At 36.4% G+C, this 24548-nt stretch overlaps 1 protein-coding gene and 1 pseudogene across 3 annotated transcripts; one reads left to right on the top strand and one right to left on the bottom strand.

Moving 5' to 3' along the window:
* Positions 1-839: 839 nt before the first annotated feature.
* LOC107864277 (chromosome transmission fidelity protein 18 homolog) lies at positions 840-15961 on the top strand. Of its 3 annotated transcripts, none has more exons than XM_016710609.2 (23): positions 840-1514; positions 4754-4815; positions 5642-5779; positions 5941-6210; positions 7175-7261; positions 7647-7748; positions 7904-7969; positions 8625-8735; positions 8830-8891; positions 9853-9897; positions 10604-10677; positions 11378-11445; positions 12081-12149; positions 12279-12379; positions 12452-12533; positions 12643-12721; positions 12801-12888; positions 12967-13120; positions 13529-13714; positions 13841-13900; positions 14853-15142; positions 15442-15547; positions 15708-15961. In XM_016710609.2, the coding sequence occupies exons 1-23, from the start codon at positions 857-859 to the stop codon at positions 15759-15761; spliced, it is 3012 nt and encodes a 1003-aa protein (XP_016566095.2). In that variant the 5' UTR covers positions 840-856; the 3' UTR covers positions 15762-15961. The 3 variants fall into 3 exon arrangements, with proteins under 3 accessions (XP_016566095.2, XP_047264910.1, XP_047264909.1); XM_047408954.1 differs by lacking the exon at positions 840-1514 and adding an exon at positions 1941-1981; XM_047408953.1 differs by lacking the exon at positions 840-1514 and adding an exon at positions 3384-3519.
* A 5116-nt stretch (positions 15962-21077) lies between these two features.
* LOC124885310 lies at positions 21078-22989 on the bottom strand (annotated as a pseudogene).
* Between the last annotated feature and the right edge of the window lie 1559 nt (positions 22990-24548).

Genomic DNA, 24548 nt, shown 5'->3' with positions numbered 1-24548 from the left:
AGTTTTGTGGGTAATAATACAAGGCAATAGAAAGTTGAAGGAGTATTACTATAAAAGTTAATACCAAAACGTGCTCTCGAACTTGGACTCAACTTGAATTTTTGCCTTTCAACTTTAGGTGTGTGCATGTAAACACTTAAACTTGTACAAAGTTGAACAAATCGACACACACGTTCTATGTAGCGTCCTACGAGACAATTCGTATGAGTTACCATGTAGGACGCCACATAGGACACTTGTATTTATTTGTTCAACTTTATGAAAGTTTAAGTGTCTACATGTCTAGTTGTATCTAGATGCAAACTGAAACCAAGTTAAAGAGCACGTTTGCGTATTATGCTTAATTTAAATTGGCCTTCTTTTGCATAACAATCCATTATTTTTATTTGGGTTTCGTTAGAAAAAAGGACTAATAACGAATAAATTATTTAATTGAAGGTCAAATGTGCTTAATAGAATATTACAAAGGATTAAAGTAGAAATAAGATAATAACACAAGGGCTAAATATCCCATCTCAATATTTGAAGAAGGGTAATTATGGAAATTCATATCCCCTTAAACGTATATAAAAATTGAACAAGTAGACATATGTTCCCACATGACATAATATGCATCCTACCCAACATAATATAAATTAGTTCAACTGTACCTCACGTGATTACACGGAAGATTTACGTGTTCAACTTTATAGAAGCTTTAAGTGCTTATTTATGCACGCCCAAATTGAAGAACATAAATGTCAATCGAAGTCAAATTAAACAAAACATTTATATATTCAACTTTATACGTGCTTAAGTGTTTATTTATGCACACTCAAGTTACGAAGCCAAGTTAAACAAAACATTTAGGCAAATTATGCCTTTCCAAAAAGAGTATTTATGGAATTCACATTCCCGTGGCGCCCTTCCGACCTTCCCATTTCCCGCCAAAAATATATACTACTATCAAAGGCAAAAAAAAACTGAAAAAATCAGAGAAAGCAAAGTGGATATGGAGTTTCCAGATGCAGCAGAGCTCGAATTGCTTGAAGCCAATTTCACTTTCCCCGACGACGACGATGAAGACCTCATCGATGACCTCGATTTCGATGACGTACAAACTTCATCAGAACCCGGATCCGACCCGATTACATCCCCACCCGACCCGAAACCTACTCTCACACTTCCCCCAAAACCGCAGCTTCAGATCAACGGTAGGAAGCGGATCCTGACGGATGATGGAAATGCGGTGGTCATTACTGAGGAGAAGAAGAGGAGTAGAGTTGAGGAGGCGGAGGATGAGGATTGGCTTAGGTATTCGCCTCGGAAGGAGAATGAACAGGAGGAACAAGTGGTGGTTGAACTGGAACAGGAAATGGAAGAAGAAGAGAGGATTTTGGCGAGGTATGCTATGGAGATTGATGGTGATTGTGTACCGGTGACCGGTTTGGATGGTGGTGAGCGGGTTTATGCTAAGATATGTAGAGGTGAAGATGAAAGGGTTAAGAAGCTAGAGGTTAAGGGATATTCTACTGGTGAGTTTATTTTGGGTTGTTATGTGTAAATGTTGGATTTTTCTTTGTAATGAGACCTATATATTTGATCGAGAATTTAGTATGTGTGTGAGCTATTTGAGAGGGTTTATGCTAAGATATGTAGAGTTGAAAGTGAAAGAGAAATTAGAAGTGAAGGAATATTCTACTGGTGAGTTCAATTCCTATTTGTATATGTGAATGTGGCATTTTTCTTTGTAATTAGATGTATATATTTGATCGAGAATTTAGTATGTGTGTGAGGTAGTTACTTTGTGTTGTGATTGTTGGACATTTGAGTTTTAGTATAATGGTTAAATAAGTATAGATTTTGTCTATGTATGATACGGGGATTGATCGAGATTGTGTACTGTTGACCGGGTTGGATGGTAATGAGAGGGTTTATGCTAAGATATGTAGAGTTGAAAGCGAAAGGGTTAAGAAGTTAGAGGTTAAGGGATATTCTACTGGTGAGTTTAATTTGCATTGTTATGTGTAAATGTTGCATTTTTGTTTGTAATTAGATGTATATATACAATAGGTAATTTACTTTGTTTTGTGATTTTGAATGTTTGAGTTTTAGAATAATGGTTAAAGAAGTAGATTTTGGCTAGTACGCGATGGAGATTGATGGTGATTGTGTACCCGTGACCGGTTTGGGTGGTTGTGAGAGGGTTTATGCTAATATATGAAGAGTTGAAAATGAAAGGGTTAAGAAATTAGAAGTTAAGGGATGTTCTACTGGTGAGTTTCAATTTCTATTGCTATGTGTAAATGTTGCACTTTTTTGTATTAGGTGTATTCATTCGATTGAGAATTTTAGTATGTGTAATGAGGTAATTACTTTGCGTTTTGATTGTTGGATATTTGAGTTTTAGTATAATGGTTAAACAAGTATATATGTTGGTTATGTATGCTATGGAGATTGATGGAGATTGTGTACCGGTGACCAGTTTGGATGGTGGTGAGAGGGTTTATGCTAAGATGTGCAGAGTTGAAAATGAAAAGGTTAAGAAATTAGGAGTTAAGGAATATTCCATTGGTGAGTTCAATTTCTATTTATATATGTAAATGTTGCATTTTTCTTTGTAATTAAACGTATATATTCGATCGAGAATTTAGTACGTGTGATTAGTTATTTACTTTGTGTTGTGATTGTTGGATGTTTTAGTTTTGGTATAATGGTTAAAGAAGTACAGATCTTAGCTCCGTATGTAGAGTTGAAAGTGAAAAGGTTAAGAAATTAGAAATTAAGGGATGTCCTACTGGTGAGTTCAATTTCTAATGTTCCGCTTCGTCTTTTTCTAGGCTGTTTTTGTGTTGAGCCAATTGTCTATTGGAAATAGCATCTCTGTTTCACCTCTGAAGTAGAGGAAGGGTCCCCTTACACTCTACCCTCCCCAGATTCCACTTTGTGGGACTACAATGGATATGTTGTTGTAGTTCAACTTGTATTGTTATATGTAAAGGCAGTGAGAGGTTTTATGCTAAGATATGTAGAGTTGAGAATAAAAAGGTTAAGAAGTTAGAAGTTAAAGGATATTCTACTGGCGAGTTTACTTTCTGTTGTTCCATTACGTCTTTTTTCTAGATTGTTTTTGTCTTGAGCCAGTGGTCTATCGAAAACAACTTCTCTAGACATAAGGTCCCCGTACACTCTACCCTCCCCAAATCCTACTTTGTGGGATGACACTGGGTATGTTATTGTTGTAGTAGTTCAGTTTCTATTGTTGTATGTAAATGTTGTATTTTTCTTTGTAACTAGATGTAGTTATTTGATCGGTAATTTAGTATGTGTGATGAGATATTTACTTTGTGTTGTGATTGTCGGATGTTTGACTTTTAGTATTATATTTAAAAAAGTAGGTTTTGGCTAAGTATCCTATGGAGATTGACGGGGATTGTATACCGGTGACCGGTTTGGATGGTGGTGAGAGGGTTTATGCTAAGATATGTAGAGTTGAAAGTGAAAAGGTTAAGAAGCTAGAAGTTAAAGCATATTCTACTGGTGAGTTTAATATCTTTTGTATATGTAAATGTGGCATTTTTCTTTGTAATTAGACGTATATATTTGCTCAGTAATTTTTGTGTGTGATGAGGTCTTTAATTTGTGTTGTGCTTGTTGGATGTTTGACTTTTAGTACAACAACAACAGCATACCCAGTTTATCGGGAGGGTAAAATGTACGTAGACCTTACCCCTACCTTGGAGGTAGAGCGACTATTTCAGATAGACATGTTCGATTCTTAGTATAATAGTTAAAGAAGCAGTGATTTTGGGTTAAGTTTTTGCGGTAGGTTTGTGAGTGAGCAAGCAAAGAGGGATGTTAACACCAAAAAAAGTATGGATAAGTGAATTTGATTATGGTTAGAATTTTTATGAACAGGAAAGGGAATTGAAGTGTGTTAGAGTCTCACATTAGTTGAGGAATAGACTGGTGGTCTGCTTATGTGACTTGGGTAATCCTCTCTCGTGAGCTAGCATTTTGGATTTAGTAGACCCATATGTCACCTTACATGGTATCAAAACTAGGTCCATCTTTGTTTGGGCTCCCTGCCCATGCTCTAGTTGGACTTGAACATGGAGAAGGGTGTTAGAGTTGGTGTACTTGTATGGACTTTGGGAAATCCTTCCTCATGAGTTAGCTATTGGATTTGCGTTAGACCCAAGTGCCATATCTTTAAAAAGTGCAAATCGGTGGATTTTCATTCATACACTCCCTTATGTGCTTACTTTTATATACTTTTAACTATTTTACAAAGTGTAAATAGATGGATTTTCGGTTCTTCAAGTCTACCTTAACCATGATATCTCTGGTTGTAGCTGATTAAGCACAATCTATATGTTTTGAATCATCATTTACGATTAGAGGAAGAGACATGTATAACATGGGAGAATGCACACTGGAGAGAGAGAGATAGACAGTAGAGGGGTGACATATTCCTAACTACCTATGTAGACGATCTTGATTTGCATTGCGTGAAAACAAATAACCGCCCTCTTGAATATCAGTCAAAAAGGAAATTCTGATATGATCTAATTTGGAGTTGATCAAGCACTCCTGTACCTATTGTAAAAAGCTTGCGAATGTGAACGTACTACTCCAAATTATCTCTGTGCTCTGCATAATAAACCATCCTCTACATTTTGTTGACATGCTCTATGCTGTTTTTTCCATCTTTCGTTTACTCAAATCTCCAAATTTATCACCGAATATCTAAGCAAGTGCAGATGTTATGCAGGTCTTATTCAGGAACCTGTCAGGGCACTAATGCAAAGAGTGGAACACGACCAATTCACAAAGGTGCGGTTTCTTTAGGCCATCCAGTTCCACTGTCATTCTATCAATCAATCATTTAATCAATCTATCAACTATGCCTCAATTCATTCTCCACTATAAAGCAAACTTTACTTTTGAAGTCTTGTCGAATTGAAATAGAAGAAATATGAGAGGAGAAATAATTTGATATTCTCTGTGACATTTACCGATTCCTCTGAGTTCTATGGTGAGAGAACAATGAATTCAGACTTATTGATGGAACAAGTAATAACAAGTAACATTATGAAATGGCGAAGCAACACGATCAGTTCACAAGAGTCGAGTTTCTGAATAAGGTTTCCCGAATCTCTGAAAATGTCACAACAGTTCTGATATGTCTTGCATATTAAAATGGAGGAAAACAGGAAAAAAATTCTCGAACTATAAGCTACTTTTAAGAAGATGAAAAGGATCTACCCTGTCAATTATAGTTCTTTTGGAAGTCCTGCACTATTTTCCTTCTTTCTTTCGTTCTCCTTGGACTTTTTTAATTCCGTTCTTTTTTCTGCTCGTCGAATTTCAGAGTTAGTGTACTAAATATACAAATAGTATCTCCTCATTTCATCTGTCTTGGCTTTTGAAAAAAATATCTTAGTTCCCCATGCTCTTTTTTCTTAATAGGATGGATAATATCTTTGTTGGTTCATTGGTTCTCTCTGTACCTCATTTTCCCTCCCTAGTTTTCCTTTGGTTGAATTGAAGATTTGTGAAATGAAGAATCAGCTTGTAGATAAAGTTTCCAACAATTTTTTATGTGCTTTTTATGTATAAGGTCTTTGTTCCTCCTTGAAAATTTTCCTCTGTCCTGAAGGCCCTGGAAGCTAGTTCTGAAGATCCAAGTGAAGCCAATCTTCCAGTCGGAACTGTGGTGAACGAGCAACTTTGGGTGGAAAAATATGCTCCTAGTTCATTTACAGAGCTTCTTAGTGACGAGCAAACAAACCGTCAGGTACTGCATATATATTAGCACTTTATTTTATTCTCATAATGGTTTCTATTAGTATATCTCATTTAAAATTTTAAGGTACCTTCACATATCAAATCATTTTTAGGTGTTTTCGTGGAGATATTCTGATTTGGGGTCTTGACTTTCTGGTCACTCTCCTGTAGGTACTAATGTGGTTGAAGCAATGGGATTCCTGTGTTTTTGGAGTTGAAATTAAGAGTACTACAGACGACGTCTTGTCTTCTCTGAAACGGCATTCATTGGCTGTTCAACATCCAAGACGTTTTTCCAGGAGTTCTTTTGGAAATGGCAGAGACCCCAGAAGAGACAATGAGAAAGCTCATAGTGATTTGCATCCAGAGAATAATGATTCGGATAGAATTAAGGATCTTTGGGACAAGAAGCACAGAAAAGGCGGTCCTCCAGAACAAAAGGTCAGTCAAAGTGGCCCTTTCCCACTCTGTTTTGTTGGAGCTCGAACCCCTAACTTTGTAGTTGGAGGTGGATGACCTTGCCAGGCTATCCCTCCCTGGTCAATCTGATAGTTTGTTTGGAATGAACTTTAGCTGGTGTGCTTTATCGCATGCCTTGATCTGATTTTCTTATATAAGCACATGATCAAAGAGTAGATACTGATTTTCTCTTTTTCTTTTTCTTTTATTTCATGTTGCACAATATTATCTGTTGATCTGTCTTATTTTGAAATATTCACACGATCAAAGAGTAGATACTGATTTTCTCTTTTTTCCTTTCCTTTTATTTCACGCTGCACCATATTATCTGTTTATGTGTCTTATTTTGAAATATTTATCTTCTCAAATATTAGTATGCGATTTGTTTGAAATTGCCTCGACTTGTCATTAAGGATGAAATGAAAAGTTTAAAGTTAAAGAGTTGCCAAATAAGAATGTGCTATTCTTTTTGGAGACACTAAAAAAAGGAAAGACTGCCATATCAAAGGAACAAAGATTATTCCTTTATGTATCTTGACAAGTCTATATTATCATTGTAGGAGGTTAAGTGTTCAGGTAAGTTGTGGTCTGGAAGGTTGTCTAGGTATCTTCCTGTTTCTGGCTTTATTAGCTTTGATTTTCTGAGAAGGTAGACAAGGATGCTTGAAAGCCTTGAATAGTCTTCCTCTAATTCTCAATGCAGTTGTAGATTAGTGGTCCAGATGGATCTCTCGTTATGCACTTTCGTCATTTTGCTTCTCTGGTCGTATCCCTATTATCTGCAGTTAGCTGCTATTCTCCGCAATCCTGTATTTCACATATTGCATATATGGAAATAATGTGTGTTCCATACTTATCACTTGCTTGTCCTCTTTCTTTTAGTTCTTTCTTTCTTTTCCATTTTTATTCTAAATTGACTAAATTGTGAGAACTCAACTGCTTGCAGATTCTTTTGCTTTGCGGTCCTCCTGGACTTGGGAAAACAACACTTGCACATGTTGCTGCTCAGCATTGTGGGTATCGTGTGGTTGAGGTCTTGTAACCCACTCATTCCAAACAGTCCCATACAGTTGTCATTTAAACTTTTATCTCCTTTTTATCTTATTATCTCAATCATTGTCAAAGATCTAGTGAGAGATTGTTAGCACATTGTAAGTGGCATTGATGAATTATTTTGTTACCTAAGGATCTGAAAATGTTATGTAACTTACTCTACTATTTAGTATGTGCTAGTGTATGCTTGACTTTTCTCAAGTTCCATGGATTGTTGATGGCAAAACTTGATTTCCCTGCTGAATATGATCTACACAACTCAAAATGCCTTCATACCTACCTCCAAGCTGGAATATCCTCTGAATCAAATTGGTCTGGAGTCATAAGTGTCTATTTATCTGTAGATTGAAATGCTTTATCTGCAGATTAATGCAAGTGATGATCGATCAACCTCCAGTATTGAAGCTAAAATACATGATGTGGTTCAAATGAACTCTGTAAATGCTGATTCAAAGCCCAAATGTTTGGTCAGTTTTAAGTTCTAATTTTTGGTTTAAAATCTTCCTTTGGTGATTCAAAGCCCTAATATTGTCAGAATGTAGTTGTGCTTCTTGGTTTCAAATCTTTCTCAGCGGAATCTACAATTTTTTTCTGAACCATGGTTCATCTTTTGCTGTTCTAGGTTATTGATGAAATAGATGGGGCTCTTAATGATGGAAAGGGAGCTGTTGAGGTCATCCTTAAATTGGTAATATACGTATTTGCTTTTATTCCTTTTACCCTGGTAATTTTATTATCCCAGTTGGACTAGTAATAAATTATAGCTGCAGGAAAACTTTATGTGAATCATTTGTATTGCTTCAGTAATATTACCTGCTCCTGAAGAGTCTTTTGGGCAATTTTTAGCACCTTCAACCCCTCTTGCTTGTCTCATATTCAAATTTAGAAGTAAAAAAGAGATTAAGATTTGTTGAGAATTTTAATTTGGACATTCATAGATTGATTTTAAGGTCTTATGTACCTGCTGCGGATTAATTTTCAATGGAGTGTATTATGTTGTGTCTTTCTGCTGATACATATATGTTCAAATTTATAAATCTACTAGTCACTCCAAAATGGGAGTCGAGCCATCCTTTTTCTATCCCTAGCCTTATTAGTTCATGTAGTTCATGACTCGCAAATCCGTAAAAGACCTTGAGAGAAACTTGCATTTTGTACTTGCTTTCCACAGTAAGTTGGTCAGCAGGAACTTGATTGAAAGATAATATCAGTAATATGGAGTACTCTGTGGCACCATATGTTTTTCATAGTACTTATGAAGTGAATTCAACCTTTGGTTGGACCTCTTTTTTTGGACACGGTATGTATGTTTCTGATTAACAATGTCTGCTCTATCAATGCAGGTTTCTGCTGAAAGAAAATTGCGTTCAGGCAAAGAAAATGAATCTGAGGGAGGAAATGCTGGGCAGAAGTCGTCAAAAAAGAGGAATCAGAAAGGATCTTTGCTAAGACCTGTACGAGTGAATTCATCTAAAAATGTTCATTTGTACATTAACTTGGCTGTATTCATGACATTCTCAAATCTGAACTTGTATATGTCATTTGCAGGTTATCTGCATTTGTAATGACCTTTATGCTCCTGCCTTAAGACCTTTGCGCCAGGTAGCAAAGTAAGTATTGCTCAATTTTTGCAAGACATCAGATTGCAGTACATAGTAGCACCTAGAGATCTAAATAACAGATCCATGAAGAAAGCCGTCGACTCAACAATCACTTTTATATGACATTGCTGGTTTCACATGGATTCTATAGAACTTGATTTTGAGTTTGTTAGGGTTCTTATTGCTATGCACGCTCTTGCCTACCTTCAGTTATCCTATTCTTGTTTATGTAAGCCTGGGTATCAGTCTGTTCTGTTTTTGGTTCTCTTAAATTGGTTCAAATTTTTGCCGTCTCTCCAATAACTTATACATTTCTTTTTCCTATCTGCATCCTAACTTTTGGTACAGGTTGTGTGAGCCTCTAATTTGTTCTTTTATGCTATTCAAAAGCTTTCAATCTTCTGATGATAATAACTTACTGCACCACTCCTGTTTTGATTTAATAGCTCATTTCCTCTTCTCATTCCACCACCATGATTCTTGTGGTTGAGGTCATAGGTTTCTAGACATGCTTCTTGATCAAAAGGTTTCTAGACATGCTTAGAGCTTCACTTGCTCTTTTCTTAATGCAACTCATTGTTTCCTGCCCCAAGGTATCTGTGTTAGTTTGTAAGTCCCATGCACCCCCCTGCAATAGATTGTCATTAAATGCTTTTGGTTTTTACCTTTTAATGTCCATCATCAAATTCTTATTGCTATTTTTCTCTTTTATGGCTTCACTCCTTTAATTCACATCTAGTGCCAGCAATCTATATCGGGCAATTAGGGGTTCTCCTAGTGTAACTTTTTAGTCCTTGTATGCGTTCCTTTCACTTCTTCTGGTACTGGATGATGTCTCTTTGTGTATGATCCAGATTCCCCTTTTTAGTCAAATATCAACGCTTATCTGTTGGACACTTTCACATATTACCTATATTATATCTAATTACATTACTAACAAAGGACTTATTCATATGGTTGGAAATTGCAGGGTTCATATATTTGTCCAACCAACTGTAAGTCGTGTTGTTAACAGGTACTTACTACTAAATTATCTGAGGGATCTCCTGGAATCTGTTTTCCATTTTTTGTATGATTAACTGCTTGATAGAGTATAAGGAAAACCTACAGGGAGACTGGATTAATGTCAAAATATAAGCCATCTTTCAGATTCAAGTAATGCAATGCTCCAACCGGATTGAGTGATTTCAAATCCTTAGGAGATGAGGATTTGTAATTATAACTCACCGAAGTCCTAATAATAACTCAGCAAAGTCCTAATAATTTGCCCAAGTTGACAGATAAAATAATTAAAATTCAATGATTGTTCGTTATACAGTCACAAAAAGGAAGGGTTTTGAATCAGATAAAATTGAGGATACTCTTTGAATATATAGGTTATCATTACAGACAAAATGATCGACAGAATCTGATAAAGGATCAAACTTATTCAGCCCGTTCACTTTTGTTTTGTGTTCTTCTTGGATATGACCAAATGGGTTATTGACATTTCCATATTATAACTCAAAAGTATTGACACTTTCACTTACTCCATGAATCCTTTACGTTTTAAGGAGTATGCAGATATTGGTAAGAAGCATGAAATCTTGTTCCACTTTTCAGTTGTTAGGACCTTGCTTTCATTTAGACCTATCTTAGAACAACGAGTTTATTTAGCAGAACCAGTATCTTTACAAGATATTTCTATGTCTGACAAAGCCTAATTTACTGTGCAAATGTAGGCTCAAATACATATGTAACAGAGAAAGAGTGAAGACAGGCTCCATTGCTCTTACTGCTCTAGCAGAGTATACCGGTGAGTGCCACTCTTTCGTTTTTTTGAAGAAATCACTTATTAAATTTGAATTTCTCTGATGAGATCTGGTGTACTCATCTGAAACTAAAATTATTTGAGAAGTGATGTCGAAATTTTAGTAGTAGTATAGGAACTGTTAGTAAAATATTTCATTTGTGTTGTCACCAAAAATCTGTTAAAAGGAACAAGTAAGCCATGTCTCTTATGTTATTATTGATATATATTTAGTTCAAAGCATGCAAACGTGACACATATGAAGTGCTAGAACCAAACATTTGGCTTACTTAAATACACCTTTTGATGTATGGAAGAATGCGCAGCAAGCATGAAGAAAATTTGCAATTTTTAGCACACCTTAGTTTCTGCCATTTGTTGTCTATTCCTTCTTTGCCTTTGCTACCTTGTTGGACATTTGTAAGCATCATCTTGGTTCTCTCTCTACAGATGGTAGTCTTACTTTACTGATCATATCATAAAAATAAATTGTTGTTCTTGAGGGGAAATGATATAGATTGCAAAATCTGTTTTTTGTATTAGTGACAAATCCTCTTATTGGATCTTTATTCAGCTGCTCTAATTGCTTATCTACCAATGTCCTGCATTGTTCCTACTTTTTTCTGCTTTGAATTGTTACATCTTGCTAAGTATGTTTCCTGTTAATCAGCTCCTTGAACTTGATTTCTGAAATTAATTTTTCCAGATTGTGACATAAGATCGTGCCTGAACACCCTTCAGTTTCTTAACAAGAAGAAGGAGACTCTTAATGTGGTATGGCTTTACAGTTACCATGTGCTTCTTTTCGTGGTATAGTCCAATAGAGGAAAAAGATCAAGAATTCGTCGAATATCACACTACTATGATTTGTTAGATCAGTGTGCTCGCAACTAGCTTTCTATCAAGGATGAGGTTGAAAGTGCTTATCAGATTAAAAATTGCCTCTATCATCCCTGACTCACATTATGTGAACAATATGTAACATCTGCTAGCTTTCCAAGTTTGGATCTTTTTCCTTTTTTGACTAATCCAAGCCTTCACTTATCATGTGAATTCTAGGAATACCAGTTCATGGTTCATCCACCACCATTATTTAATTTCATTGTGACATCTTTAGGGACTGTTTTGTAGAGTATAATTTTTTTTTGCTTCAACTTCTGAAAAATTTCAAAATCAAGTAGAAAATAAGTTAATACTTGCAAGATATATTGCCAGTTACATTATATCATGACTAAATTTGCAATTGACTTTTAGATGAAATTCATTGTAGTTCGGAACTTCAGAGTGTAAATATTAAATGTGTTACATAAGCTTGTCTTTTGCACATCCTTCTATTTTCTCTAAGCTTGTCTTTTGCTCATCCTTCTATTTTCTCTGTTTGATGAGCGATACGTTCTTTCTAAACTTAGTTGGAGCTCAGTGCTCAAGTTGTCGGGCGGAAGGATGCAACAAGAAGTGCTTTTGATATTTGGAAAGAAGTAAGCAAGCTGCCTAAATCTTCAAGTTCTACTTCCATCTAACTTCTAACTATATTGTTTGTCCTTTTTTCTTCCTAAAGCAATCTTTTGACCCTCCATCTTCTTCTTCTTATTGTTTGATATTTAAAGATTTTGCAAAAGAGGAAAGTAAAGCAGACAAAGAAATCCTTTAATTGCTTCAGCCTTATGTCGAATGACTTTGAGACTCTGCACTCTCTAATATCTCATCGGTAGGTGAAAAATTGGAATACCATTGTTTGAAGTTCTGAATTATCTAGTTTAATCTTTTGATGATTCTTCAGAGGTGATTATGACTTAATTTTTGATGGGATCCATGAGAACATTTTGCAACTCCATTATACAGACCCTGTGATGCAAAAGACAGTAAGTGCATCGAGTACCACAGTTGTTTTTCCTTGTTCTTTTTGTTTCATCTGATCTTCCGCGTCTAATTTTGGCATTATCTCGTGTATGCTAATTACTTATCTTGAAGGTCAAATGCTCAGATATTCTTGGTTGCTCAGATATATTCCATAAATACACCATGCACACTCAACATCTCTCCCTTCAAGGTAAATGAAATACTACCATCTGCTTGCTTGAAACTTTAATATATTGTTAAGTCATATTTTATTATTTTTCTCTCTGCAGTTTATCAGTCTCCTCTTGCAATGTCTATACATGGTCTCGTAGCTCAGATTGGAAAACCAAATATTGAATGGCCCAAGTCTATCCAAAGGTAGTGCTAGCTTTCCCTGGATACTCATCCTGACTATTTAAAGTGGTGACTGTTGTTTCTTCTCACCATAATGTGCAGACATCGAACAATGTCAATAGAAAAGAAGGAAATCTTACACTCATGGAAGAACAAGATACCACCATGCATCTCTAGGCATCTATCAACTGAATCCATTGTGGAAGATCTGATTTCTCCATTCCTACATATTCTGTCCCCATCAAAACTGAAACCGGTAATTCTTTTTCTTTTCCTATTTAATTACACATAAATTGCTTTTGGCTTTGACTATCAGATACTGTTGTCTAGGGTTTTGTCCAATTATGTATCTTTGGAGAAGGATTTTACCTAGGCTTTGTCTACTTATCCTTTTGTAAATGTTGCAGTGTATAAACCTGGTGAATTTGAATTCTGAAAAGATATTCACCATAATGGGAAAGAAGATGTTTCTCTCACTAGAAATGATTTTGTGGTTACTGCCTCTTTTAGGCTACTATTCTCCTGCTTAATCTTCTTTATTTATGTTTAGGTTGGTGTTATTATGGAAGCTGGGCTGAGTTAGTTATCCTTTGCGAATGTTGCAGTGAGAACTTGGGTTCACCTATTTGTGAGAATTGGAACTGATATATTCTTCCTTATGCAGGTAGCACTGCATTTACTCTCAGAGAAAGAAAAAGCTGATTTGGCGCAGTTAGTAAATACAATGGTGTCCTATGCCACGACGTACAAGAATATAAAATCTGATCCTTCTCTATTTATGCAACGTGGTGCTTCAGATGCATCAATGCTTTCATTGGATCCACCAATTGGTGAATTTATTAAATTCAAGGTAGCATGATCAACTGCACGCGTAGAGGGAAATTAGATTTGAATAGTCTTTATATCCCATCGTCATATCAAACTGAAATGAACTTAAGATTTCATCTCTTTTCTTTGATATGGTGCTTTTGGACAGGGTTATGATTCCTGTCATCTTGTTCTGGCATCTGCTGTGAAAGTATTCTTGGTACACGAGGTAAGTAGACGAGTACTCTCAACTCTCTGCTTCTGAATTTTAGTGCTCTGTAGCTGAAAAACAAAACCAAGTTGATACACTTTTTGGCATGTTTATAGAACCCAAACTAGTCCGGCATCTTTGGATCTCTAGGGAGGAATTCCTCCGTATATGTGTATTAAGTATGTGATCATCTCATCTAAAAACTTAAGCTATTAAGGAGAGCACATCTTTAATTACTTAATTTGTATTATATCTCAACATGCCCCTCACACATGGGTCTGATTCTTTTCCATGAGCCAAGCGCATGGAAATCCTGCTTCACGTTTCATTACGACCTTTGTTTACTATTTTTTATCTTGAGCCGGGGGTTTATCGGAAACAACCTCTTTACTTCTTCGGAGGTAGCGGTATGGACTGCGTACATTTTACCCTCCTCAGATCCCACCGTGTGGGAATACACTGGGCTTGTTGTTGTTGTTGTTTGGGTGGTGGTGAGATTTGAACCCAGGAACTTAGCCTCTCTAGTACCATATTGAAGTGTATGACCATCTCATCAAAAGTCTTAATCTATCAAAGAGAGCACACTTTTAATCTAAGTTGCTCAGACTCTTCAAAAATGTTGCCGCACCCGTGTCGGATCCTTCAAAAATACACTATTTTTGGAGGATCCGACACACACCCATAGGCATATTTGAAGAGTCCGAGCAACTTAGCTTTTAATTACTTAAATTATAGTCTCAACAATGTTTATACTCGCATGCACCCACAGGTGGACACTGACATTTACATGTGGTGTATCATTTTCTTTATGCTGCGCTGGATATTGTCAGCATAGAGTATAATCGTTGGGTGGCTTTGTCACGACCTGAACTAAGGGTCTGTGAGATCCTATTTCTAGAAATGTTGCTTTGTGGTGCATTATGGGCACTTTTTTATGTCATGTTCATGTATATGTCAAACACTATTTTAGGCGGAAAAGCAAAAAATTTTGCAAGGAAGTAGCAACCTTCACTTACCACCCATAGGTTCAGAAAGCCAGGACGTTTCGAGGTGCGCGAATAGCAGTACAATGTCTAAAGCATCAGCATCTTCAGATAAAACCATACATTTCAGAGATCCCTCTAGACAAAAGCAGTATGACTTGCCTGCCGCTTCTAGTCAGAATAAAAGATCTGCTGGAGGTACCACAGCTAGCGGGAAAGTGAGCTTGCCTGAAAAAAAGAAGAAGCCATTTGTCGATTCTCGTTCCTTTTTTGACAGGTATTGTTAGCCTTACATTATCTTCTGTTGGAATCAATTATGTGAAAACTTAATGAATCGCTATCAACTTTAGTTTGATCATATTATGGTAAATTTGAGGCAGGATAGGCTTTCTTCTCGTTGTTTCTGTTGCACATGGTTTAAAGAACAGTCAATCAAGAAGTTAAGACTGACAAGTAGTTCTCCCACCTCATGCTATTTGATGAGCTTTTCGGGAACTGTAGAGTCAACTGAGAAGCATGTTCTGGCATTTCATAGATAGGTAAACTCATTTACTCATGATAATTTCTGTTGATCAGGTTTAGGAAACCAAGTGACAAAGCTACTCAAGCTAACGACAATGCTAAACCCGCACAAAAATTGGAAGAGAGGGATTCGCGGCCTTTGTTGTTTAAATTCAATGAGGTATTTAAGCACACTATATTTACTGCTATTCACCAAAAACATGGTATTGTTCTTTTCATATCCTTGAGCTCAAATAGAGTATCGCGTCTTAACTTGTACTGCTGCCATCTAACTTTCGCAATGCATTGATCTCAGCATTTTGTTTGTTCATTCTGCGCAGGGGTACACCAATGCAGTCAAGAGACCAGTAAGAATTCACGAATTTCTGAAGTAATATAAGTGCTATACTATCCCATACAAGTGTTGTATTTTTTTTTTTTAACATAACAATTAAAATGTAGACTAATATGCGTTAGGGTCGAAGAATGCCGAACTACCACTATGAATTTCATGCCAAAAATATTTAACAATGCATTAAAAGCCTGTACATTATAAAGGAAAGATATCAAATTGTCCGCTGTTTTTTTTTTCAAACTTTATTATTAATTTCATTTATGTTAATTTGGTTTAAAATAAAATGGAATAAATAAATAGATAAAAAAAGAATTATATAATGGATGTCAATTTTGAATCGTGATGTATTATTTTAAGTTCTGCAACTGTGTACGTGTATGACAAATATTTTGTATTAAACCCTGAACCTGGGGACAGTAAGTTTTTGACAATACAAATAGAAGCTCAAACCGAAAATTTATTACATACCAGAAAGAATGCCTGGTATCATTCCCCTTGACTCTAAAACTTTCCGTCAAATCACTTCTACGGTTCAAACCTGTTTGCAAATTATGGCGTTCCCTAATTTAAGATTCTCAATTCATCAAGCAACAAGTTACCATTAAATCTTTCTAGCTTACCGCTACTGCTCCATGGCCGTCCCACATCAACATGATTCTTCTGTCTCTCTCTAGAAGGCGAAGGGTCGTCTGAGAAAATACATCATTTTCTTTGAGATATCGAAGGGGGCTACTGGCTACTGATGAATGCAAACACCAAGGTGCAATTCCTTTAATAAGGGATAATTGTTTAAACCTTCTAGCCTCAACACTCCGACTTTGATAGTGCACATCTAACATCTAGACGTCTCAAATTGGTTTCAATTGACAACTAAATACTCCTACTTGTCCCTACTATGTCTCGTCGACACCCGACATTGACGTGACTCATAAATTTGGAGGTGTTTGGATAATCAGTTTGTAAGTGGGAGTATTGAATTGAGACATTGGAGACAGAGTTAAGATGTCTAGATGTGTATATCAAAATCGGAGTGTTTACTTGTTAGTTGACGCCAAGTAAATATAGTTCCATCTGATGCATAATTGTACTGTCACATATTGGAAGCACTATTAATTAATCAGAATAGGAGCACTCTGATGGATTTGTTAAGCAAGCTATAGCATATTTAGCAAAGCTTTTTGGTTCCCACCTCTTACATTCTATTGCCTGGATTGGATTCAGATAAAAGCTGTGTCTCGGTTAATCATTGATAGACAAGCAAATCATCATTCCTACGGACAAGCAGAGAATTATTCATATATTGTTATCGAGACTTCTCATCGCGCCTTTAATTAGATATTAGCAATATCTAGAATGGAGGAGAGTATCACGTCGCGTAACCTAATTTTGGATTAGTTTTACAATGCAAAATCCTCAGAAAGACCTGCTTGCAACTATCTTTATGTGTCAGATTTCATGCTATCGATTAGAAACTGAAACAAAGACTCTGATAGACTAACTCCATGCTATAACAAACTAAAACAAGTAGTCTTGTACCGATTGTTGAAAACAAAAGAGCCCAAATTTCCTTGAGCCTTTACTCATTAGCATTCTGTAAGGAAACTCTTTATAACTATTTGTCCCAAATTGACTCTTGATGTAGTTGTATGAACTGATATGCTAGTTGAAAGTTGTGAAGAACATCAAGAATACTAGTTGTGCTCTCCTCTTATTAACCAATTAAATTCACATTCCAAAGCAAATTTGATAAGCTGGTGTAAATAGCCAGCTCATGCCGAACAACAACAACAACAAAGACCAAGCAAGTCTCCGCATTAACTTGGAACTTGCTTTCTCACAAAAAATATGCACGAACTCCACATTATTTCTCTTGATCAAATGAATAGAATATAACATTGTAATAAAACACATGAATCCACATATTTACGAGGTGTAGGGAGTTTTTTTTTTTCCTCTGAGATGCCCCACGGTATTGAAAAGGAAAGTACTTCCTCTCTGTGATATAAATATTTCTGCTGTGAGTAGAATAAACTGGAGAATGAAAACTCGCTCGAAGTCCTTATGAGCATCTCAGAAGAAGGAAAACAGAGTTCCTTGGTTTAGATTTGGGTGGAAAAAAAGAAATATAGCATGCGCTGTTTCCATAGGCAAGCTGTTATAGAAACAAACAAACACGTAATTATTAGCTTACTTGTATTAAAAAATGGGCAGTCAGGTGCACTAAAGCTCCCGCAATGGGCAGGGTCCGGGGAAGGGCCCCACCACAAGGGTGTATCGTACACAACCTCACCTTGCATTTCTGCCCGAGGCTGTTTCCAAGGCTTGAACCCATGACCTCCTGGTCACATGACAACAACTTTACCCGTTAAATGTCGTGATTAAAGTATTGCAGTTTCAGTTTATCTCTAAAAGCAACGGGAACTGGTTCTGAAGCTGTATTTAGCATGACATGATCAAAGAAAAAGATAAATTGCAGTTCGATACCCCTAAGAAACAAGAAAAAGATGCACAGCCCACAGAAATAAGGAAGGTGCATTTGGAACGACATGCAATATGTACAACTTTGAGGCCTCAAAGTGGAATTAGATAGTAAGTTGAAGTAAGCAAAGAAGTTATTAGGTTGTCGATTGTATAGTCCTTCATTTTAAGATTGGATGCTGTAGTGAAAAGGATTCTGATAACACAATAGAATCGTGAGAAAGTCGGAATAAAGAATCCTATGACTCAACTTAAGCACAACTATATGCACTACTTAACTAAGTGAAAGAAATTATAGTTAGTTAGATGTAGAAAAAAAAAAAATTTATACTGACAAACAGATTAATAGAGTTCAGAAATAGTGATAACTGCATTGCCAATCTGATAAAAAATAAACTTACTTCGGTCAGTCCGTAAGAGTGCTTATTTCCAGCACCTCACTTCTTAGTTGCAGCGGTTGATTTTTTCCATCAAAAGGTTTTATTTCTATTAACTGACTGTGCCAAGGCTTTCTTCTGTAAGAAGAAGAACGGCTCAAAGAGATTAATAAGTGATAGAACAGTATAAATTAACAGCATCGCCAATCTAATAAAAAGTATACTTGCCACTTCAAACGTCTGTTTATTGACAGCTCCCCACTTGCAAGTTCCAAGCTTAGCTCCCCACTTCTGAGTTCCAATGCCTGATTTTTCATGTCAAAAGCTTTTACTTCTTTTAATTGTCTATGCCAAGGATCACTTCCTTGACGAGAAGAAAGAATTGAATTCTTCGTATACATTAAAGGACGGATGAAACATCTAATCCTTTCAATACAAGATGAGCGAAGGTAGAGTCTCCTAGGATGACAACTCCATAACAAAGCATCCATAAAATTTATGCAGTTCGAATATGGCTCTATTTCTACGTCTAAAACGTCCACTTGGGGGATAGGAACTCTGTGGTGCAGGTGCAAATCTCTGGTGCTAATATAACTGCCGTTGGAAAAATAAAGCCTAACTCGAGGCCAAGAGGTCGAACTTGATAGGAACTTCTTCAACTTACAGAACCATGCATCATCTAAAGATTCGGAGCAGTGGAAAATGATTTTTGTGTGCTCCAATTGGCTTGACTCTCTAGCAGTTTTAAGTTCAGGAATATGTTCCTATCAAGCTCTCTCCAATAGCTCTCCTCATCTTGTGGTTGTGGCTATATGTTCTAAAATCAGTGAGTTTAGAAATAACACAACCTAATATATATAAATGTTTATTACTCACTAGTTTTCCGAATGTAAACATGATTCGAGCCAAAAGGAAACCAGCTCTAGATCAACTTTTATTGATACAAAAAAAAGAGAACCGACAGGGGATTTTCCTTCCTGATTCTATTGTTGCATTATTCTTGCAGATTGTCAGTTTGCAAAATATTGTTTTGAACTGATGATGCCACTGTTTTTAAAAGTCAATACAATAAACATTATGATAACTATAGGAAGTATGTCATAAAAGAAGCTAACGAGTAGCTATCATCTGGTAATATTCTGTTGGTAAAGTAGATTTTATTGAAGAATTTTGGTCCTCCATGTTGTTTTGCACGTCATATTAGGTTTCGTGCTATCTTATAATATCGGGTATGTACAAACCGTATTGTCAGTCGTTTATGGCGCTCGTTGATTTCTCGCACTTTAAACCGTGGTGTTCCACTTTAATTATTTGAATTAAATGATAAAGTTGTTGCCATGTGACCAGGAGGTCAAGGGTTTAAGCCTTGGAAACAGCCTCTCCTCTGACAGAAATGCAGGGTAAGGTTGCGTACGATAAACCCTTGTAGTGGGGCCCTTTCCCGGACATCGCGCATAGCAGTAGCTTTAATGCACCGGGCTGCCCTTTTGTTTAAATGGCTATTTCAAATGTTGAAACTCATTATCTTTTGATTTTCAATCAGTTATTATTTATCTATGTACCTTTGACTTTTCAGCCTGACTTCTGATCTGGAAAAGTTCAAATCTGTTTTGCGAAATTCGCCTTTATTTTGAAACGACGACCTTTCTGCAATTCACGTTGATGTAGTGTGGAAACATCCCTCCGAAAGAGGAGTCCCCTTGATATGAAGGGTAGTAGTTGCTAGTCTGTAAGGTCGAGAAAGAACTGTTTCGAATGGGAAATTCGACCAATTACTATCGTTGATCAATTACTAGCCCTGTTCTTCCAAAGGATGGATAGAATAAGATGGCATAACAACAGTACTAGGGGAGAATATACGGTCTCAGGAAAATAGTTTTCCACAATAAACATGTTGCCATCGAGTCAGAGACAGTTAGAAATAAATAAAAACTTTGGAGGTGATTACATCGGCTATTCTTTCTGGACTCAAGTCTTCTCTTGTTAAAACACATCAGAATTTTTCGCAAATAAGTGAACAGTGTATTGCCATAATCATGCCTAGATTGGTGACGATGTTGTCTTTGAATTTAAGATTCTACCACTTTCCTCGAAAAACTTACGACATTTTGCAATTTTAGTCTGAGGCAAGTTATGACAGAATATTAGCATCGGAAGCCTTATTAGACCTATTTCACGTGAAATGCTTGTGAGCATCTCAGAAGATGAAAAACAGTTCTTTGTTCGTATCTTCACAATATCTCGGTTCCGATGCAGTCTTGCCCCTCATCCCAATGGTTTTGATCCCTGTAAACTACAGCGACAGACGTGCTAAAAGTGGTCTACCAATGTAAACTACATCTATAGACATGCTAGTGCATGCTACACAACTACATATAATCATCTTAGTGCTAGTACATCAAGCAGGTTATTTTAAAAAAAAAAGGAAGTGCAGTTCTATACTCCTATTAAATAAGAAGATATTTATAGAGAAAGCAGAACTCTCAAACACAAAAGTCGGAATAGAGAATTTTATGATTCAACTTGAGCTTAACTGACTACTTAACTATGGGACACATAAGGTGGCTACATATTTTGGGAAGTGCAAGTAGTTAGAGCTAGAATTTTTTTTTTTAAAAATTATACTGATAAATAGATGAATAAACTTTAGAAATGAATAAGTGTGTTCAATTTGAAATAGAGACAATTAACTGCACCAATCTAATAAAAAATGAACCTTCTCCCCTTTTGTAAGGGTCCTTACTGCAAGCTCCCCACTTCCGAGTTGCAACAACTGATTTTTCCCATCAAAAGCTTTTACTTCTTTCAGTTGACTATGTCCAGGCTTGCTTATATGTGAAGTAGAATGACTCCAATTCTTCATGTATATTAGACGATTGATGAACCATGCAATCGTTTCAATACTTGACTGTAGGTTGAGTCTCCTAGGATGACAACTCCATAGCAAAGCATCCAAAAAATATGGGGACTCCCAATTCTTCACATTTAAAATGTCCACATGGGGGGTAGAGGCTCTGAGGTCTAGTTGCAAATCATTCAGGTTGTTCGCAATGCCATTGTGAAAATCAATAAAAATTTCAGACCAAGAGGTCAAATTTGATAGAAATTTCCTCAACTTACAAGACCATGCAACATTTATATGGCCTAAGCAGTGAAGAATAAATTTTGAGTGCTTCAGTTGTCTCGACTCTCTTACAATTTTAAGTTGAGGAATTTGATACCAGCAGGTGTACTCAAGTGATGCCAAATTTGGAGCATCAATCTCCCATATGTCCCCACAATACTGAATCTTCAAGAACTTCAGAGAATCCGACTTGATCTTTTCCAGCCCCGAACAATACCCTAGGATGACAGAGACAATCAAGGGACAACTATTAAGTAGAGTCTGAAACACGTTTTCATCGAATCTTACCGAAGATATATAAATCTTTCTCAAAGAATTGCAACTGACAGCACCACTATACAACGAATCAGGAATAAGAGTAAAACCCACCAGAACCAATTCTCTTAAAGATTTTGCTCCCAAGATTGCGACAATAGGCAAGGGGTATGATATAAGGGTAAGGTAAAGATCTTTTACACCATTCTGAAGTGCAATGTCAAGCCACTTATCAATCAGAGGAAACATTTGAGAATTAGCAGAGTAATTTGGTAATTCAAACTTTTATACAGGAATTTTTCTGTCCCTATATCTCTCCATGATATTGTCAACCGCTACTTTCCTATCGTTATTCCAATAATCAACAGAGAATTTCAAGTTCGGAAGAGTGAACAAGGCTTGCTTCCATGTCTGAGAGAGAATACTCATTCTTTTAAACTAAGAAAACACAATATTTTTTGAATGAGAAATTCCGGCAATATGTCAATTGTGGCTCTCTTAGAATACTTCTTGTTATTGTGCAACCATACCTTAAAAACCTGTTTTTCTACTCCGATTTTGCTGCAAAACTCGCTAATCAACTCTTCGTCTCGCTTCTGCAATTTCCAGCCAACTTTTTGGGCAAATTTGAACATACTTTCCTTCTGATGTTGAGTAAATTTAGTCCTGAATTGTTTTCTCACGTTAGATTTCCTCATCTCTAGCTAATCGTGGCTATGATCTTGATATTTTAGGTTATGGGCAACAATAAAACAAGACCTATTCCGCTATATAATACTATATTTAAGCTTTAGACTAAAATTAGAGTTTTCAATACGGGCCCACCTAGCCCATCCTGGCTAACTCACGTGGACTTAGGAATTTGATGGGCCAGGCTGTGTTGGTCTCAAAGATGATAGAGCTGTCAATACAAGCCGACCTAGCCCATTCAGGCTATTCCACATGGGCTTTGGAATTTGATGGGCCAGGCTGTGCTGGTCAATTAAGATGACGGGCTAGAAACCAGTAAGCCTAACCCATCAGTCTGTGGGCTGCACGCCTCAATGAACCAATCCACTTTTTTTTTTTTTTTCAAATTGTTGTTTTTATAATATTTTAATTTTAATTTTTAATGTTTAATGACATAAAATATTTACAAGACAATATTACATAGTGATATTACTTGCTAATCAAGTCTTAAATTCGCAAAAGAGATCCTAATAATTTGCAAAACTGAATAACTTTCCTAGAAATATTATTAACCAAACTAAACAGTTAATGAGTAACAATATAACTAGCTAAATAAAAATATTTATATCATTTTGTTTCAATAGTGGTGATTTAAACTTTAAATATTGGATATTACGTTGTAGTGACTAAGGTCTGCGCTACAAAGGAGAAGTCGGTTGCCGCTGCTGTGAGTGAAAGCGACTAAATTCTAAACGGAGAAGGGCCCATATATACCCCGAACTATCAAAAATAGTAAATACCCTTCGTTATACTTTTGGATTATTTGTACCCTTGCCGTCTAACTTCTTCGGGTACATATATACCCTCCAGTTAGATGGCGTGCCACGTATTCTCATACTAACGATTAACCCATTTCTCTTAATTTATCTGAACCAGATTTACAAAACATGCTTGATACCGCCCCACAACCCAACTCAACGAGTTAATCATTCTTCATATTCCCTTTTGGGGTGTTGCTGTTCACCGCAGTCGCTGGATCTCCACCCAGCATCTCAGGTCAAGGGTGCCTGAAGAAGAAGCATCCACCACCACAAGAAGCCCCAAAAGTTACCACAATACCGAATTTACACAACCAAAAAGCGTATGATAAATCAAACTTGTCAACATGAATTTTTCTTTTCCCCATATCTCACATTAAATACCGGGCTGTTTTGGACTATATGCCTAAGCAAGCATCATGGTTTGTCCGAAAGACGCTAAAGGCCACGAATTACTTGATTGCAGAGATGAAATTCGGAAACTTGGAATGCTTCTCAATCAAGAAAATTTATGTGAAGACGAGAGGTCCATATTCTAAAGTTAAAGGATTAATAAGAAGTTCTCTGTTCCTGTAAATAAAGTTCAGTTTTCTTTGGATAAACCTACCACTTCCTTGAAAAAGTTACTACATTTTTCAACTTAAATCTGAGGCACGTTATGACAGAACGTTACCATAAGAAGTGCTTGTGTGAGCATCTAAGAATATGAAAAACAGAGTTCTTTAGTTTATATTTGGTCGTAAAAGAGATGTATACCATACTTTAACTACAGAGTTCTTTGTTCTAGGTGTTCTCGAGCTCATTTCTTCCCAATGCCTCGGTTCCTAAGTAGTCTTGCCCCTCATCCCTATTGTTTTGATTCCTGTAAAGTACAGCTACAAACGTGCTAAATGTGGTTTGCCATTGTAAACTATAGCTACCGACATGCTATCACTGCATACAACAAGTTGAGTGCTAGGATAAAGTTTATACGGTGAGGAGTGAAAAATGATACTCTAGCGCGTCATGATAAGAAAAAAAAGAAAAGAAAAAGTGCAATTCTATTCTTCTATTAAATAAGGAAAAGATGCATATGTCATAGAAATCAGAAGTATAAAACAAATCGA

Source organism: Capsicum annuum, chromosome 3, assembly GCF_002878395.1.
Source record: "Capsicum annuum cultivar UCD-10X-F1 chromosome 3, UCD10Xv1.1, whole genome shotgun sequence".
NCBI lineage: Eukaryota > Viridiplantae > Streptophyta > Magnoliopsida > Solanales > Solanaceae > Capsicum > Capsicum annuum.
This window is presented reverse-complemented; position numbering and strand designations above follow the sequence as displayed.